The sequence below is a fragment of the Acanthisitta chloris genome, unplaced genomic scaffold (assembly GCF_000695815.1).
Source record: "Acanthisitta chloris isolate BGI_N310 unplaced genomic scaffold, ASM69581v1 scaffold21359, whole genome shotgun sequence".
In the NCBI taxonomy this organism is placed as follows: Eukaryota; Metazoa; Chordata; class Aves; order Passeriformes; family Acanthisittidae; genus Acanthisitta; species Acanthisitta chloris.
Genome location: NW_008690266.1, coordinates 11,946 through 30,931, shown reverse-complemented (window position 1 = coordinate 30,931; position 18,986 = coordinate 11,946). Strand labels below are relative to the sequence as shown.

At 41.1% G+C, this 18,986-nt stretch overlaps 1 protein-coding gene across 1 annotated transcript in view; it reads left to right on the top strand.

The window, feature by feature from the left end:
- ZNF827 (zinc finger protein 827) overlaps window positions 1–16,293 on the top strand; it is a gene marked incomplete at both ends in the record, with an annotated part of 45,079 nt that extends 28,786 nt beyond the window's left edge. The window contains 3 exons of the mRNA XM_009081758.1: window positions 10,561–10,809; window positions 11,701–11,758; window positions 16,190–16,293. Coding sequence (XP_009080006.1) covers window positions 10,561–10,809; window positions 11,701–11,758; window positions 16,190–16,293 — 411 coding nt within the window. The remainder of the gene's footprint in view (window positions 1–10,560; window positions 10,810–11,700; window positions 11,759–16,189) is intronic.
- Window positions 16,294–18,986: the final 2,693 nt, after the last annotated feature.

Here is an 18,986-nt window from a genome sequence, read left to right as displayed (position 1 = left end):
AAGGGAAAACAAGAACAAGCTTCCTCCTTTTTCATGCTACTGGAAGGAGAAAAAAAATAATGGAATGAGTATGTCTTGATGTTCTGCTGTCTGTGGGAAATCTTCAGTCAAGTGCCCTGATTAAATTTGAGGTAGTATGTAATTGGGTTTAAGTCAAGTGCTTCAGGCCTCTATATATTCCCTCTCTATATATGTTCTTGGTAAGGACTGAATGGAGTGCATTCTTATTTTGTTATTTTCACTTTCTTCTGTGGAATACTGATTACCAAAACCTGCACCACATACAGAGTCAGCAAGGGATTGCCAACATAATAGTACTTTGCTTTTTGCCTTCCTGATGTACATGTTTCTGTTATCCTCTGAGCAACAATATTGCTGATTGTTGCAGCCTCATGGGAGCTGCTTGGGATTTAGGTACAGACCTTGCTGTCTCCTTTTGTGTAAAGGATGTACTGGATGATATTTTTCACTGGGAAATCTCTTTTCCCAAACAGAAGTGCTGTGTTTCCAGCTCTTAGCTGCATAGTGTAGTGGAAGGCCTAGTTTGGTCTGGTGCATACTGTAAGGTAGATTTACTCCAAATCACCAGACCCTATAATGGAGGGACTTGTCAGCCACTCAGAAACTACTCTAAAGCTAAGAAATGTTAGAAGAATAAACATATTTTACTGTAATAGAACATTAACAGAGCATTTGTTAGTTATTGTAGAACTAGGTGCACAGAAACAAGAGAGAATCACACACAGTTCTCTGTTTTGTGTCTCTGTTAGGAGCTGCAGGGACAGGACAAGGGGCAATGGGGACAAATTGAAAGAGGGAAAATTTAGGTTAGATATTAGGAAGAAATTTTTTCCTGTGAGGGTGGTGAGACACTGTCCCAGGTTGCCCAGGGAGGCTGTGGCTGCCCCAACCCTGGCAGTGTTCACAGCCAGGTTGGATGAGCCTTGAGCAGCCTGCTCTGGTGGGAGGTGTCCCTGCCCAGGGCAGAGGTTGGGACTAGATGATCTGTAAGGTCCATTCCAACCCTGAAAATTCTATGTTTTTATTTTAGTTCTTCCTCCCATGGCTCTCTCTTTCAAGCTAAAGAGCTGTTGAGGCACTTCAATGCTTCTAACAACATACAACCAGTGTTTAAGATCAGGCTCTTGCCATGCATATTATTTTGGTGGAGTTGGATCTCATCAGGAGACACTATGCCCTTTTATACCAGTTTTTTCTCTGCTGTGTTCCACTTGGATTCAGATCTTCTACCTCACAATTCACAGACTTGATACCTAGTCACTTGATACTTACTCCACTCCTTCCAAAGGATTATCCTAGCTAAGAAGGCTAATGTCTCCTGGGCTTGTCTAGGTAGAAGCCATTTCCACCCAGACGGAACTAAACTTCCTAACACCTGATCTGCCATTTAAAAATAAATTAAATGTCCCTTTGAAAGAAATGTTATTTGGGGGTGAAAAGACAAAATTTTGTCCTCACTGCAGACTTTCAGCCTACATTTTCCGGAAGAACATAAAATAACTATCATGCTATGTATGAGTGTACAAAGGTGAGCGGTGAATTCTGTCCATTGCTAAGTCTTGACTGAGACTAGATTCAACAGGAAGAAAACAGGTTTGAGGAGATAGTTGTGTGGGGCAAATTGCTCTCATCTCTCTTTGGAAAGGTGCCATCCCTGCAAGGCTTGAAATTCCTATTAAATGTTGCATAAAATGAGTTATAAGAAGTGGAAGTCATGTATTTCCAATGCCCCTGTTTTCTACATTCTTACCTCTTCTCTTTCATGGAGAAGCTAATTTATTTCTCACAATGTTTAGTTAAATGGTGCACTCAGTGATCCCTGGTCAGTTTTATACACTCATTCTGGAAAACTGAAAGTTAGGTTTCAGAGGAGGCTGAAATTTAAAATAAATGTTTGCATTTACATGCCAATATTTGAGCCTAAAAACTCATTTTCTGTTGAAACAGTCATGCTGCTAATACATTTGGGGCATGTATTAGCTTTCAGAAGCTCACAGTGTTTTGCCGCCTTGTCCAAAAATGAATGCATAGGTGGAGGTGCATAAAATCTATTCCAGGTACTAGGATTTTATAAGTAATATTTTACCATGATGCCTTGAATTTGACATTAGCATGTCCCTGTCTTTCCTAGACGTATTGTCTGAATCACATTTGCTTTTATTTCACATGCATCTTATTTGTGAAATGGATTCATTTTGCATGTCAGTAGTAACTCAGGTTGTTTTCTTCCTCTCTTTTTTCAGTTGGTCAATTCCTGATGTATTGCACATACCCTTGTTACCACATAAGCTTTGTACTCTTTGATTCTCTGGATTTTTTGTGCTTTACTCTTCTAGTCAAATAGTCCTCCTTGTAATACACCAGTACCAGCAAAGTGTCTTAATTTTGGGTTATCAGCAGATGCAATTAGTGCATACCCACTTCATGACCTCAGCACACATAGTGAAATATTGTATACAATTGATTCCAAAAGCATTCTTGATCAACTCCATTTATTATTGCATAATTATATGACAGTTCCTCTTTCAGCACAACTGGTTATTACAGGGGGTGGTGTTTTTCTGCATTTTTTGATTGAGTCTTTATCCCCTTGAAAATGTTTGTGCTAATTGCCTATTTCCTGCCTTGTAGTTAATGTTTTTGACACTAAATCATACATTGTCCCTTTCCATGGCAGGAGAGTTTGGGACTAGATGATGTGTAAGGCCCATTCCAACCACTAAAATTCTATGATTCTATATGATTTAATTGATACCACATGGATTAGAACATCTGTTTTAAAATAGTAAGACGAAGGAAAAAGAAGGATAGGACCTATCTAGCATAAGGTGAAGGCTAGAACACCTCAGTGACAGAGAAACTATCCTTGCTACATAACTCTTTTGCATAACTTTGTGGACTGTTCTGAGTGGAGCTAAGGCTGCTCTGTCTTTGGAGACAGCTATTGTTGGTACCTTGTAAGAGTCTCTGCACCTAGATTGGGTACGAATTGAAAGAGGGGAAATTTAGGTTAGATCTTAGGAAGAAGTTTTCCCTGTGAGAGTGGTGAGACACTGGCCCAGGTTGCCCAGGGAGGCTGTGGCTGCCCCAACACTGGCAGTGTTCACAGCCAGGTTGGATGAGCCCTGAGCAACCTGCTCTGGTGGGAGGTGTCCCTGCCCAGGGCAGGGGGTTGGGACTAGATGATATCAAACTCCATTCCAACCCTGAAAGTTCTATGATTCTGTGATTGAAAATAAGACTTTCTCTTGATGGGAACTTAAGAGATGGCAAACCATGGCAAGTCACGTCACCAGATTAGGTCGAGTTCCTAAGCCAAGTGGGTTTCGTTTGGGGTTTTTTTAAGCAACAAAAATGTGAAATTGATTGTGAATGGTCAGAGTGAAGCTGTGTTTTCATTAAAATATAGATTTGTTATTGCAGTGTGTCAGGTTCCAGATGTTTTTTCAAGACTCTGAGACTCTCCTGCCAGTGCTGCACTACATGAAGTTTGAATCAGGCCATGGAATGTCTGTTCAGTTTAACAGGCTTTTTGATGACATCTGCATAACAACAGAATCCCCAAAGTGCTCAACTAGTAATGGATTCTTACCTGTTCATGGGTTTTACCACTTTCATGACAACACTAGTGTTTAAATCCTAAAGCAGGAAAAATGTGGAAAAATTCTGCTCTTTGACAGGAGAAGTATAGGGTGTGAAGACTAGAGTTTTCTTGAACCAGGAAACTTGGATAGATTGGAATGTGTTGTAAAATAACAATTTGTAGTCTTTTTATCAAATCCTTCTTGAACTCTGTTTTGAGAGGTTGGCCATGTTCTGCAGGTAGTGTCTCATAGGTTAGCACCACAATCCTCCCATTTAAGTGGAAGGAGCAGCAGATGTGTATCACAGCTCTAATTAGTCTGTTGCTTTAATTTGCTCCATTTTTTTTCTTGGCTTGTGTTTCTGTGGAACAGCTTGTAGTGGCAAAATTCTGTAACATGGGAGTTCAGAGGTTCCACTTTAACAAATGCGAGCTATTTTATGATTTATTTTTTTTAAACGCACGATCCTGTTACATTGATTCATTGACATTGTCTTATATAAAACAGCAGTTTGGAAAAAACTACTAGCAAGATAAAGCATCAAGCACAGTGCCCTAGGGAACGTCAGATGTTACTTGTTGTCTCTGTAGCAGAACCTTCGGGGCTCACCAACTGTTCCCTACCTCTGAGGTTTTGTTTAAGCTGTTTTAGGGCATGTTTATTTCTAGCAAATCAGAACAATTAGCATAGCAAAATGCCTGATTCTCAGCACTGAAAGCTTTTGAAGTCAGTGGAAGTTGACCCACTAGTTACCCCTGTCTGCTTGATTGTGGAAACTGGTACACGAGTCCAATTTATGAGACATGTGGGAAAGGCTTTCCTTTCTAAGTTGATTCATAAAGTTGATTTGTAAAGCTGATGGGCATTTCAGCAAGTATGAGCAACTTGCAATTTGAGTTGCAGGATGAAGTTTTAAATGAAATGGTGGGAAGAAGCATGAATGATTTAACAAGCATTCATTTGATTTCGGCAGTGGAAAGTCACTGGACAGCTATTGTTTCAGCAAAAGCAATATTTGCTGCATGACTTGTGTTTTTTATTAAATCTATGCACTTGCTTTTGGCTTTCACCTCAAATAAAGGGAAAAGCAGACTGTGCTGCATTAGGAGAGCATGTTAGTGTGTCCCCTTTAGAGCAGGTGAGTGCTGTATGGAATCACAGAATGGTCTCGGTTGGAAGAGACCTTTAAAGGTCATCTAGTTCAACCTCCCAGCAATGAGCAGAGACATCTTCAACTAGATCAGGTTGCTCAGAGGCCTCGTCCAACCTGACCTTAAATGTTTCCAGGGATGGGGCATCCACCACCTCTCTGGGCAGCCCGTTCCTGTGTTTCACCACTCTTATTGTAAAAAAATTCACAGAATGGTCTCGGTTGGAAGAGACCTTTAAAGGTCATCTAGTTCAACCTCCCAGCAATGAGCAGAGACATCTTCAACTAGATCAGGTTGCTCAGAGGCCTCGTCCAACCTGACCTTAAATGTTTCCAGGGATGGGGCATCCACCACCTCTCTGGGCAGCCCGTTCCTGTGTTTCACCACTCTTATTGTAAAAAAATTCCTTCCTTATATCTAGTTCTACCCTCTTCTCTTTGAGTTTAAAGCCATTACCACTTGTCCTGCCAGGACAGACCCTGCTCAACAGACCATCCCCATCTCTCTTGCAGACCCTCTTCAGGTATTGGAAGGCTGCTCTAAGGTCTGCCTGGAACCTTCTGTTCTCCAGGCTGAACAGCCCCAAGTCTCTCAGCTTGTTATCACAGGAGAGGAGTTCTAACCTCATCAGGTCCATGTCTTTCCTGTGCAGGGAGACAGTGAAGGAACTGAGCCTGTTCAGTCTGGAAAATGGGAGCTAAAGACTGATGTAATCTCAGCCTGCAACTACTTGAAGGAAGCTTAGAAAAGCAGTGAAGTCAAACTCTTCTCTCTAGTGGCAGATGGTAAAAGAAGAGGTAACATCTGCCAGGTGCAGCTTGGAAAGTTCAGAGTGGACATTAGGAAAAATTTCTAGTGCTGCATTAGAACAAGTGTTACCCGAGGATGCTGTAGCTTTCCCTTCCTTTGGGGTTTAGAAAATTCTGCAGGATGAACCTGCAGGATAGTGCCAAAGATTCATGAAATAATTTCGTTTGGAGGGAACCTCCAGGGTTCGTCTGGTCCAGACTTTGCTCAAAGCAGATCAAACAAGAGCAGGCTGCTGAGGGTCTTGCTAAGTTTTGAAGAGGTTTAAGGATGGAGAACCCAATCTCTCTCAGGAGTGTGTGCCAGTATTTCACCATCCTGATAGTGATTTTTTTCTTCTGTATATATAATTTGCCATGTTCCAGCTTGTTTCTTGGCTCATGCTATCACTGTGCATTTCTAAGAGAAGTCAGATTCTAGCTTTTCTGTACCTTCCCTTTCTACCTTAGAGAGTTGTCAACAGCAATAAAGTGTCCCCTTAGTATTGTTTTTTTTAAGGCTGAACAAAGCCAGTTCTCTTAGCTGTTCTCCTCCGATGTCTTGCAGCAGCCCTTTAACTATCTTGGTAGCCTTCACTGAACATGCTCTGCGATGTCAGTGTCTGTTCTGTACTGGGGAGCCCCAAATGGGGCACAGTCCTCTAAATGCAATCCCATAAGTGAAAAACAGAGGCTAAGAATCTCCTCCCTCTACCTGATGGCTGCAGATTTGATAATGTGGTTCAGAATGTGGTTGGCCTTGGTTTCCATGACTTGGATTGAATTGTGGTAGTCCCGACTTTCTGAGGGAAGTAGCTTGAATAAGCTCTGTCTAAAACTTGCCAAGCTCTGTCCTAGGCTGTAGAGAACTGTTGTGTAAGACTAAATTTCAAAGGTGTTCTTACTGCTACACCTTATTGTGGTGACATTGTCAGGCCTTGAGGGATGAATACTGTACCCTGAGCTTTTAGGCAGCACAAGTGTTGTTTTATCTTTCTGTTGTATTTGGCATTTTTTTTAGCAAGTACCACAACTTTGTGATTCCTTGCACTTCTGAATGCCAGAGAACTGTGGAAGAAATTACTTCCTCATGGAACAAGCCTGTCCAGGACTCCATTTTTCATATCTGATGTGGAAAATTGTCTCACTCAGTGTGACTCAGATGAAGTTCATTAAGGCTTTTATAGATTGACTGATTAAAAGTTATACTGCTCTGCAAAGAAACAGCTTCTTTGTGGCTTGGTGAAAGGACATCCATGTATAAAATAATTTTTCCTCATTCTGTTAAGGTGTTTCTGTATCACAAAGTTAACAGCAGGAGAAGGCATATTAGTTGATTTAGTTCATCTTTTGCCAGGTGAACTGTCCCAGCAATGCTCTGCTGTTGTTCTGAGTTTCATCAGGTTAGTTTTGAATGAATAGCAGACCATGTTTAGGAGATCATGGGCTGGATACTTCAGACCTGCTTGAGTCTTCATATCCCACTGATTTTTGCTAAGAATTAGAAGTCTATACTATTACACAAATCTGACATGAATAAAAGATTGAGTCTCATATCCTAACTTTGTTTTCTGATGCATTGCAGACTATTGAACCTAGCTCACCTACTAGGTCTACTGAAAAGTGAAAGATCTAATGATTTTCATTATTTGAACCAGGAGACCTTTCAGTGTACCTGTCCTTGGCTTGAAAATCTTTAGCTGCACTATAACCATGTGAGACACCTATGTAAGGAAATAAGGGGTATCACCTTACTCCACAAATGAACAGTCAATAGCAGATAAAGGAAAATAATCTTCAGGAAGGTACAGTTTGCCTGCCTGTGTGGTGAGATGGGTATGGGCATAACCTTAATTACAGTCTTTTGCCAGCACAAGATCTAGCACAGCAGGGTTTTATGCCTGTGATTGCTGCTCTTGGGACAGACTGTGTTTCCCTTTCATTAGCTCTCGTAAAATTATCAGAATCCCTCCCTCAGTCCTCTCTGTGCGTGTTTGCTTCTGGGATTCAGAGTATGACAGGATTCATGTTTGGCAGGGACATTCTGTCAGATGAAGAGGGTGCAGCTGGGAAGATAAAGGTCAAAGGAAATGATCAAATATGTAGATTTAGTTAGGGCAATTGGAGTGCTAACTGATGGTGAGGGAGAGAAGGTCATTGCTGTTGCTTGGCTCTTGCCTTAGTTGGGGTCGTATCAGTTCGTCTGATACAAAAGCATTTGCAGGACAGGGAATTAAACTGTGTGGAGCAGGCACAGAAATAGAAAGAATATTTTAAAAGCAGAGAGAGCAGCAAAGGTCAGCTTGACTCTGCACCTAAATTTGGCAGCTGGGTGCAGAGCTCAGTCTGTCAGACATCTGAAGAACTCATTTGTTTGCGAAGTTACCTGAGCTCGTGACTGACAGTGTTACCTGATGCTTTCCTTTGCTGTTCTGTGTTCACTTTCAATGCATAGAATGCTATTTTTGCACTTTTCAGCACAGATGCAATGTTCTGTGGTTTTATAATGAGACTAATGGAAGCTTTAAATAAAGTTTAAAAATATAAAAAAAAAGAAAAATCTGCTTAACAGGACAAAATCGACATTATATGATATTTCTGAGTTGCCTTCAGCTAGGAATTCACTATCCAAATTTCTGAAGTCTGAAATGTATCTGGTGGACAGTAGATGGCAAAGATTTTTATCAATGTTTTTGTGTTTCTTTTAAAGGTCAAGAAATGTCATAAGAAAAGATTTAAAGCACTTCACGTAAATCATTCCTGGAGCAAATCCAAGTGGCTTTTATCTCCTGGCTTCAATTTTATTATTTTATTTTGAGGAGCTGTAGGAAGCAAAGCCACTTTTTCTCCACACCAGGAATGTGGGGAGAGGGAGAAACCAGGGGAATGAAAAAGGACTTGGTGGCACACATCAGTTTGATTTTAGGTGGAATGTTTATGTCTTCATGATAAAGGGATTCTGTCCATCTTTGGCTAGAGACTACAAGATGACACCTGAGGATGTTATTGGGGATAACCAGACCATGTTTAGGTACCTCTGAGATTCTCTGTAATATTGGGTAATTGGAACCAAAAGGCCTAGTGGTGTTTGGAACTTTCATACTTGGAATAAAATATGTGAAGCTGATGCAATCAGATATGAGTTAGAGAGGACAGGAAAACCAGAGAGAGCAGCAACAGATTAATTCATCAAGTGAAATTTGTGGGAACCCACCCCCTTTTCATCTCTCAGACCCCAAAACTAATAGAAAATACTGTTTGTGTTTAGGCTTTGTCTTACAAACTGGTACTTGTTTGGTTTTTTTCTTTATAATATCAGCTCCTTCTAAGTAGTAAAATTTGACAGATGAGAAGGAAACCTCCCTTTGAGAAAACTCATTGTGCAGAGTGCCTCCCTCCATCAGTGACCTGGTGCTCCTCGGGGTGCCCAGCCCTGTCTGCATGAGTTCACATGCTGGCCCATGGGCACAGATCTGATCACATCCTCCCAGTCTGGATGAGGGCCAGACTGTGCTCTCAGATACTAATCCACTCAGCATCCAAGCTCTGCTTCCCTGGCTCTGTGTGCTGCAGTGTGTCTGTCCCTGCCCTCTACCACGGCCTCTCTGGTTGGGTGCTAGGGTTGCCTTTTCCTCCTGGCTCATGAAGTCTGAGCAGTTCAAACTCATGTTCGTTGTCCCTTGCCTCCAGCCTAAGGAGCCTTTTAGAGCATGTGCTAATCATGAGTGAACAGATTCAGATTTTCCTGAATGTTTTTGCTATTTTGGCTACTACCACAAGTATGTGTACATGTTCAGGCAAAATTGATAAAACCTGTGTAGAATATTGTTGGAATGATTCCTTATCTGGATGTCCCTTCTGGTACTTAACTGTGTTCTGGCATTTTTTTTTTTCTTGATTCTCCAGGTACGTTGCCCTTCTTACACTGCCTGTTTCTGGAGTTTCTGGCCAGCCAAGGCAACACCTCCTTGGGCAGTTCTGCCATGGCACGGTGTCCTTTCAGGAGCACTCTGAATGAAAATATTTTTTTTAAAAAAAGAATTATGATCTTTCCCTGAAACTATATTGACAATAAATTCTACAGGTCTTCTCTTTCCACAGCAGAAACTTTGAATTAGAAGGACAGCAGAGGTATTTGGAGTGTGGTAGACAAATTACCTTGGAGCCTTACTTTTGAGTTTTCAGAGCTTTTATTTTGAAGGAAAAGGGATCATTTACCTTGCAGGCAAACCAGAGCATTCAGCAACACCCAAGGAATCTCAAGTGTACGCAGTGAACTACAAATTGACTTTCAGATCATGGTTTTATTGGTAGGCCTGGGAAACTGGAGAGGAAGGCAAGAAGGGGAGAATATGGACTTAGGAAAACTGGTCATTAAGATTAATGGATCCCATAATGTATGAGGGAATTTGTATCAGGCTTTAGAGAACTTGGGCCCGGGAATGCTCCTCTCATCTTGAAAGTGTGTGCAGGTATAACAAACTGGTTCATCACAGAGGTGTGTGGAATCTTCCATAAAATTTAAGAGTGGAAGAGGAGCAGATGAGGTTTCCTCCTCCAGTCCTATCCCCATACCAATAATTCTGACTGTCGGTGCTGGTACTTCTGTTGATAAAGACTAATTTAGAGTTCCTAAGAGTCTTCAGTGCTCACCTTCAGAGAGCTGGTGTGTAGCTGCAACTTCATTTAATAAACAGAAATGAAGCTTCACTAATTGGTGTGTGATCACACAGTATTCATCAAAAGTGATGCAACTCTCGTGTTTACAAATACACAACTGTTTCCTGCTCTCTAGTGTGAAAAATGATTTTCAAGAGATTGCTTCTATTTATAACCTCCAGAAGATTGCTGAAGCAGTCAGCTGCTTGCTTCCCTTATTTCCAGTGGTACAGTATCCAAATGATAACTTTGTAACTGTGATTCCTGCTTGGAGTACTCTGCAAAAATTGTAGCCTAATTAAATAATTGTGGTGGGTTTTTGTTGGTTTTTTTTAAATTTATTTTAATACATATTTGCAGCTGAGAGTTACAAGGAAACCCAGATGGTAAAGATCAAGGAAGAACCGATGGAAGTTGACATCCATGACTCGCAGACCTCAGTGTCACCCAGCCAACCCAGCCAGAATGTTGGCTACAGCACTTTATTAGGGCGAGACATCAGTGAACGCATCCCGAAGGCACCAGAAGGTCGTGTGCTCCCGGAAAGAAATCTCTTCAGCCAGGATATATCAGTGAAGATGGCATCTGAGCTGCTCTTCCAGTTATCAGGTAAAAGCAGTGGAACTAGTCAATAGTTAAATTTAAAGAACAAAACAAGATTTTTGTATAACCACTGAGGTGCTGTGGAAGTGTGAGATCACTAACGCTGAAGGATAATAGGTGTTAGAGCCCTTCTATCCTCACTTCTGAGACAGAAGCCTTGCTCCCTCACAGTTAGCATGTGCTTTAAAGCACTGGGGCAGTCAGGTCAAGTTCATGATATTTGAACTGAATTGGAAAAGCTGGAGTTCAACTCCTGTGTTTTTGAAAGTTAATTAAATAATTTGTGATGACTGGAGTATAGGGGAACCGACAGGTGGCAGTTACTAGCCTAAGTGTCCAGTGGCTGCAAGATGCAGTGAACCTGGGGCTGCTCTGCCCATTGGTGAAGGGACTGGAGCACAAGTGCCATGAGGAGAGGCTGAGGGAGCTGGGGGTGTTCAGCCTGGAGAAGAGGAGGCTCAGGGGAGACCTTATCACCCTCTGCAACTGCCTGACAGGAGGTTGGAGTCAGGGGGGGGTTGGTCTCTTCTCCCAGGCAACCAGCAGCAGGACAAGAGGGCACAGACTCAAGCTCTGCCAGGGGAGGGTTAGGTTGGAGATTAGGAAGAGATTTTTTAGGGAGAGAGTGCTCAGGCATTGGAATGTGCTGCCCAGGGAGGTGGTGGATTCCCCATCCCTGGAGGTTTTCAAGCTGAGACTGGATGTGGCACTTAGTGCCATAGTCTAGTGACCATGGTAGGGTTGGACTTGGGGATCTTGGAGGTCTCTTCCAACCTAGTTGATTTTATGATTCTATGTTGTTATCTGAAAGCATTAAAATCACTCTGCTGAATGAAATCTGATAGGGAATATCTGATAGATGCTAATAACAAAAAAAATATGTGTGTTCTTCTGCAGAAAAGGTGAGCAAAGAGCACAACCACAATAAAGATAACACCATCAGAACTACAGCCAGGTAAGTACAGTCCATTGTGAACTCAAATGTCTCTGTCTCCTGCAAGTGTGACCTTGTATTATAAATGTATGATACTTTCATGAGTAATGTAATCTACATCTGACAAAATTACCACTATTGGTCTGATTGCTTAGAGTTTGTAAGACAAAAGCCCTTTGGGCCAGAATGACTGTTCCGCTCTGATCAAGTATTCACACATCATTTTAAGGATTATTTATTCTGGTTTTTGTTTTCTACAAAACCTGAAACTTGAAAGAAACTGTATAGTGCATGCAGTGCTTGAGGGAATACCAGGCTGAGTGAATGACCAGGATTTTAAGACATGAACTAATATAAGAAGAAGTGATTTTGAGTGTCTTCTGTCAAACTTGATTTCTTTAGAAAAAAATCATTTTAGTATTTCTATCTTCTCAATACATTCTAGAGATGAGTTTTTAAAAGTCAGACTGAGACAGTGCTAACACAGCATGTGTTAAAGATTGCAGTCACATCAATACAATAATTTGAACTATCCAGGAGCTAAAAACATGATCCTACTGTAGCATGTGCTGTTAAAGAAACGTGCTCTTTGCAGTGTTGTGGCTGGGAATAAGCCTATGGGTTGTGACCTGCAATGTGAGCAGCAATGTGAGGTGTCCTTATGGGAAAACTCAAAGCTGTTATGCAATAAGTGGTAGCTGGAATTGGTAAAGACGAGCCCATGGTGAGGAGTGGGCAGGAATTGGCAAAGGTACCTTTCTTTCCTACCTGAAAGTTCCCTAATCGGTGTGGATGAGTTGGAGACTGAGCACACTGAAGTGACAAAGAGTTCCTTCCAAGATAGAGTAAGACCTTCTGTGTCTCTGCAGCCTCTTCCACAGAAGTTCCCAGCATGTTCAGTACCTGCTAACTTAGAGCAAGTTGGTCCTGACAGAATTGAAAAGTATTTCATTTTAAAGGAAAGATCTCTACAATGTGTTGTTCTTACATTTCTAGGTCTATCCTATACACTTGTGGTAGCTGTAATAAATAAATAATTGGTTTTTGATAAACTGACCAGCTCAGTAAATGTACATTAGGGACTTCTTGATGTCACAGGTTGAAAGATAATTAAATTGAGCTTTTAGCTTCTGGTTAGAGTGAATGCTTCCCATATTTGCCAGTTTGGGAATTGGTGGGATATGCAGCCTGCATAGCCTTTCTGTGACTACTTAAAAAGCATAAGCCTGAGGAATACAGAGATAAATGCACACATTGTCCAGCTACTCATTAACCATCCAGTGTGCATTGCAGGGAGTGGGTGACAAATAGTCAGTTGAAAATAGATTTCAGTGTCTCATGATGTTACCAGCAAGACTGGTGTGAGAATCCAGGGCTACATTTGGATCTATCAAAGATAATTCAAACTGGAAAGGTTGAGGGCTGTTCAAAGATAACTTCTCCTTCTTGCTGCCAACTTTTAAGAGGGTAGTTCAGTTGCCTGTTGTCAGACTGGTGGTGAGTTTTACTGAGATGTCCTTATAATGGCTGCTACCCATCAGGGCATGAAATGCTGAGAGCCTGGTTCAGTTTTCCCAGGTGCTTTTCTTATCTTGCCTATCTATCAACAGAAGAAGACATGAATGAGGAGAGCTTCTTAAGGGGAAGTGAGTCAGCCTACTAAATCCTGCGAGTTCAAACAGATTGACTTGAAAGACCTTGCCAAAAAAACCCCACCCAAAACCAACCAAACAGCTGGAAGTCTTTACTGGTGAGGGTATGACACCTTCTCAAAAATAGAATGTGATGGAGCAGCAGTGGAGGATAGAGGCACTTGGACTACATTAAGAAAACATGTGGTGTTGCAGTTTGGCTCACTAACCCACATCTGGAGTAATGACAGAGGCATTTGAATCACAATTGCTGTGTGAAATTTGCTGAGAGCCAAGGTGAGGTCAGTGTTGTCCACCTGTGAGTAACTGGGGAGCAGAAGGATTAAGTTCTATCATTGGCAAGTCTTAAATCAGCAAAACCCAGCAAGATGGGGTACACAAGCACTTTTTGCTCGTAGTCCTTATTAACATTTCTGTCACCTATCTGTTGCTGTTCCTCCTGTGAGTATTCCTGGACTTTGCAAGCACATACTTCCATATGACTTTGCTTAAGCAGCTGAAAATGGCAAGAATTCCTCACAGTTCAGTGGCTGAGATGGTAGAACCTGCCATCTGTGATAAGACGTGGAGAAGCAAGTGATCTGAAGTGAGTATGACAACGTAAGATGCCAAGATAAGTTTCTTCCATCTAGAGAACTGTGTAGCCATGAAACTGGGAAAGTGCAGCCAGAGGAAAAGCATCTTAATCTTCATCAGAAGGAACTTTGCACGGTGATTGAGAACAATTGGTGTCATTTCGTGCTATGAAGCAGGAGCTCCTCCCTCCAGACTTTGCACTGGGAATTGGAGGACATATCTGCTGGAATAGAAACAATAATAGGGCCAGCACTGAAGAGTCTCAGCTGCTGTTCTAGAGGAAGGCAGAAAAGAGGTATCCAAGGATGGTTCTGTAATTCACCAGAGGCTGATGGCAGAGAGTAAAATCCTTGGGATATGAGACAATGCAGCCTTCAACAGCAACCTGCTCATGATATATGGACTAGCCTGCAGGAGATAAGCTCTGCATCATCTGGTTTGCTTAGAGCCAGCATTGTCCCAGGGTCCCAAGGCACAAGCAGGAAGGCCAACATGGAAACCTGGGCGGATTACAAGATTTTTAAGAGTTACAATAGTAATAAACCAGGTTTTTTATTGCTGTTTTTCTTTCATATCACCATTAAACCAGTGAGAGGAATGTCACAATAGATCATGTTCTATTTTTATACAGTGTCAGTCTGTTTCGGATTATGTCACCCCGAGTGGGAGTGTGAGTCTTGGAAGGAGTTAAGTTTTGCACATATGGGCTGGAGCTGTTTTGGTTTGTCCTGGTCACTTGTTTTCTTGAGTATTATGCATTGTTCAGCTATCAGCATACACTGAACTGTTCAGCTTTGGGGCAACTTCATGGCTGATCCTTCAGCACAACCTAATGTTGACTGTTTATGGTTATGTTCAAACATCTGTAGAAATACCAAAATATCCCATGAACTGTTGCGTATGGAACAGCACAAAGTGAATAATGTCCAAAAAACTTCATGAGAAAGCAAATAATTTGATTGCCAAAAGAGTTTCATGGTCAGGTTAACTAATTATCAACAAGTTTCCCAAAGGCAGAAGAGATCTGAGTAAGGATGCAAGTGACTTGGTGGAGAACACCTTGTTTACTCTCTGCAGAAACACTATACAAGGGGAGACAGAGACAAGAGTCGTTATTTAGACAGACACCCTGGGTATCTGGACTGGTAGGGCCAAGCTGTTTGGTGCTACTGGCACATACTTTCTGAGTCTGGACTACGCTCTATGCAATGCTTTGTAAGACCTTAGAGTGTTCTTTTTCCTGAAATGGTTCTTCGGTTTTATTCTTGGATAAAGAACAGGCTGCAGAAATGATCTGGTCTCCTGTCCTGCACCTCTAAAGCACCTGCTATACACCAACCTGTTGAGGATTCTCTGTCTGAGATTAGATTTAATGTCATTCTCTCTTTTCTTAGAAGAAAGAATGCTTAGAAGGGATTGATAGTTTGCATGCAGATGGAATATGCTGCCTTAGAGAACAGTTTTCCAAGACTTATTTTCCATTTTGCACCTTCTGATGTACCTCTTACTGATGTCTGTCTGTACTGCAGACAAGGAATTTTTGTTTCTGTTAAGATCTTTAATTGAGCAGAAAACAAATATTTTGACAGAAATGCCGTTTCGCTGTTGAAATTAACTTTTTACTGCCTGTTTAATAAAACCAAAGCATGATTTGCTTTTTGGAGTCAAGTAGCTGATAATTTCTGTAATTAATACTCTTTGGGAAGTGCTCATTCATTTAGCTTGTATGAATTGTTTCCTGCTTTAAAAATCAACCTGATGGAGTTAATTTCATTTGTGGAATGCCAAGTCAGAACAGAACTATTCATTATCTTAACCTAAAATTTGAAAAGTTTGGTTTTAAAAGTAACTATTGTATGCCTCAGCTTATTAAATAAAAATATTTTTTGCCTTTCCTGATTGCCCTCTCCAGATATGCCAATGGAATACAAAGTTTTGAAGTGTTAGTTTTAATGATCCATATTGTATTGTGATACAGCAAATCTAAGATGTTGAAATGTAGTTAAAAGTCTTTGTGAGGACTTGAGTTTTCACTCTGAGCTGCAGTTTTACCAAAGCATGAGGCCTCATGGTCTGCCTGTTGTCCAGTATGAGTTCTGTAAATGAAACAGAGCTTTTAACCAGATGGTGAATGTTATTAAGATGTTGGGATCAAAATTCATATTTACTTCTTTTAGTTAACTTCTGTTTTCTTTAAAAAAAGGCACCTTGTTTTTTCCTATAGCCCTTTCTTTTCTGAAGACACATTTAGACAATCACCATTCACTTCCAACTCAAAAGATCTCCTGCCTAATGAAACTACTCTTCATGGAAGGGCATCTGCACCAGGTCAGACACCTTTTTCTTTCACTACTTCCAGTTAATAACATATTTTTAAAGTTTTCTTACTGTAAACTCCATTCCCTGACAATGCTCTGAAAATGTAGTTTGCTTTGTCAAAAGGCAACTCTTTCTCTATCATAATTGCTTATTATTTAGGAGAGAGAAGTTAAATATTGCTGAAGCATTTATATTAATAGTCTTTAAGCTACTGTTCCTATGAGTTGTGCAATATTCTAGAGCAGATCACTGTCAATAGAGGTGGGAAAGGTTTGTGTGTGTGTGTATGTCTCCCAGATGTGAAGGAGCTGTACCAATGCTGATTCCTGTCTGCTGTTCTGTCTCTGGTCATTTCCATCTCCACCTCTTGGAGCACAGGTGAAATGTTTGTAGTACATATACCAAGGTGTCTGAGCTTGGCAAAGCAATTTTCCTGCCTTTAACCGTAATTTAGAACCTTTCTGGAAGGATGTGGAGTTCTTCAAACATACTGAGAGGCCTCAGTATCTGTAGGTACATTCCCACTGATCTTCTGAACTAGTTGTCAGGTATTTTATGTCCAAGTATAGCTTGGGTTATATTCTTCATTAAAATGGAAAATACAGGCATGTAACAACACTATTCAAGGTCACGTTCAACACATGCAAAAACTTGATATGTGCTGTCTTGTTGCAAAATAACTCTATGCTAGTTCACTGCTATCTCTTCTTAAATTAATAGCTCTTGGGTTCTAAAGGTCAGTAATTACACAGCCAGCTGTAGGGGGGGTTATGCACCTTTTCTTAGCAATCAATAAAGTTTTGGGCACGTTACTGCTAATTTTCAGCTATAGACTGTCATTTAATTTACAGCTTAACAGACCCTTCATTTTTTTAATGCTTGGATAGTCATTTGACAGCTTGTGAAGTGGCAGATGAGGGTAAGATGCTGTCTGAGGGTAAATATGCATAGCAAGAAGAAAAAAGCTTGAAGCGTAAGGACAAGGGTCTTCAGGCTAGCTGCAGACACTTCTGCAAGGAGGCAGTGGATTCTGTAACTCTGGGTGAGGAGAGCCAGATCAGGTGTGGTGCTTTCAAGTATTAAAATGTAAGCCAGGTTACCACTTCAATCCTGGTTTTTGACCTTGGCATAACATGGAATATTCATATGCCCAGATGAAAGATGAGAGCTCATAGACTTCTTAGGCAGAGCTCGATACCTCTGAGGACGTGGCCTCTAGCAGCAAAACTCTTACATCATCCCTAGATGAATGCATAAGAATTTTAATTCTCTCTAAGATTTCAATTTAAGTGAGGCCACTAGAACTGTGGATGGGTTTTGGTGACATGTTTGATCTTCTGCTTGAAAGATGTAAAGTATCTAGTTGGCTAGATCATCCTAGGGTATTAGAATGGCTTCTGAGGAAATGGGGATTTGGGTGTTTATGCTGCTCCATAGTCTGTTTTATGGAATGTAAGTGTAGGTCTGTATATTATAATACATATTGCTCTGATATATAATAGCAGCATGTATACTGAAAATCAAAAAGATGCCACTTTCTGCAACATTTTTATTTTTGGAACAACTCTATCATTCCAAATATGTTGGGGTTTATTCTCAACTTCCCAACAAATTCTTGGACCACAAGTGCAACTTCACATTAGCACCAAGAATGTGATTTAAATTTTTCAGCAATTACAAACATGATATTCATGTACAAGAACAGAATACCCACAGGTGTATTTCCCACTAGTTTCAGCCTTGCAAGAAGAAATAGCCTATATAGTCCTATGGATACCTCAGAAGAAACTTTATCCCTTCAAAGAGCAGCACAAGGAGCAGTACCAAACCATTGTAGAAGGTCTCCAGTATGTTAAATGCTGTGGAAACGTGTATGTGATCTCCCATGGGAAAATGTGTTCACTTGACATTTGTTTTGGGCTACTTTATCCCTGAAACAGGACAGTAAGAAGTAGAAAATAATAGCATAAGAGAATGACAGGAAATTCTCAGCCTAGTGTCACCTTCAAGTCATCAGCTAAAATCCAAGCAGATGAACTGCTAATTGCCAAGAGTGCCCACATCAAACAATGTGACACTGTGCTCCTGAGCAGAGTCTGGTGGACCAGCAACAAGGGCTCAGAGCTGCTCTCTGTGCTGGCTCTGCAGCCAGGCTTGACCTAGGCAGGCAGAGTGGCACGAGGAGCCTGTGCTGTCAGTTGGTCTGGGTGGCCTTGGTAGAACCCCACGTACTCAAGTGCTGCTTTTCAACCAATATGGGTGGTTGTATCCCCAGACTCTGCCAACATTCTGTCTGCAGCCTTTCTGGCACCCTGAGCTGCAGAGGGATTGGGAAAAGTGACAGGAACATAGGACAGCAAGAGATTTTATGTGTCAAATTCGATTCTTTAATAGGTAACAACTTTATGCAGTCTTATTAATTCCCAAGCTTCATCTTAAACCCTGTTGTCCTTATTATTTGTATGAGGATGCTGTTTCTCACCCCTTTGAAGAGCTGGGACCACTCTCTTTTCAGCCTGAATTTATTCACAGCAAGTTCTACTTTGGTTGTTTCACCAGTGCTGTCCTTCAACTTGGATAATTCTTCTCCCTTGTGATGTTCACCATCTGATGTGCCATCTTATATCCCTCTAATCCTGTCTTCAGTTTGGAAAAGTGAGCCAGCCAGTGTCTTTTAGTCTCTTTTAGTATGATAGCATTTC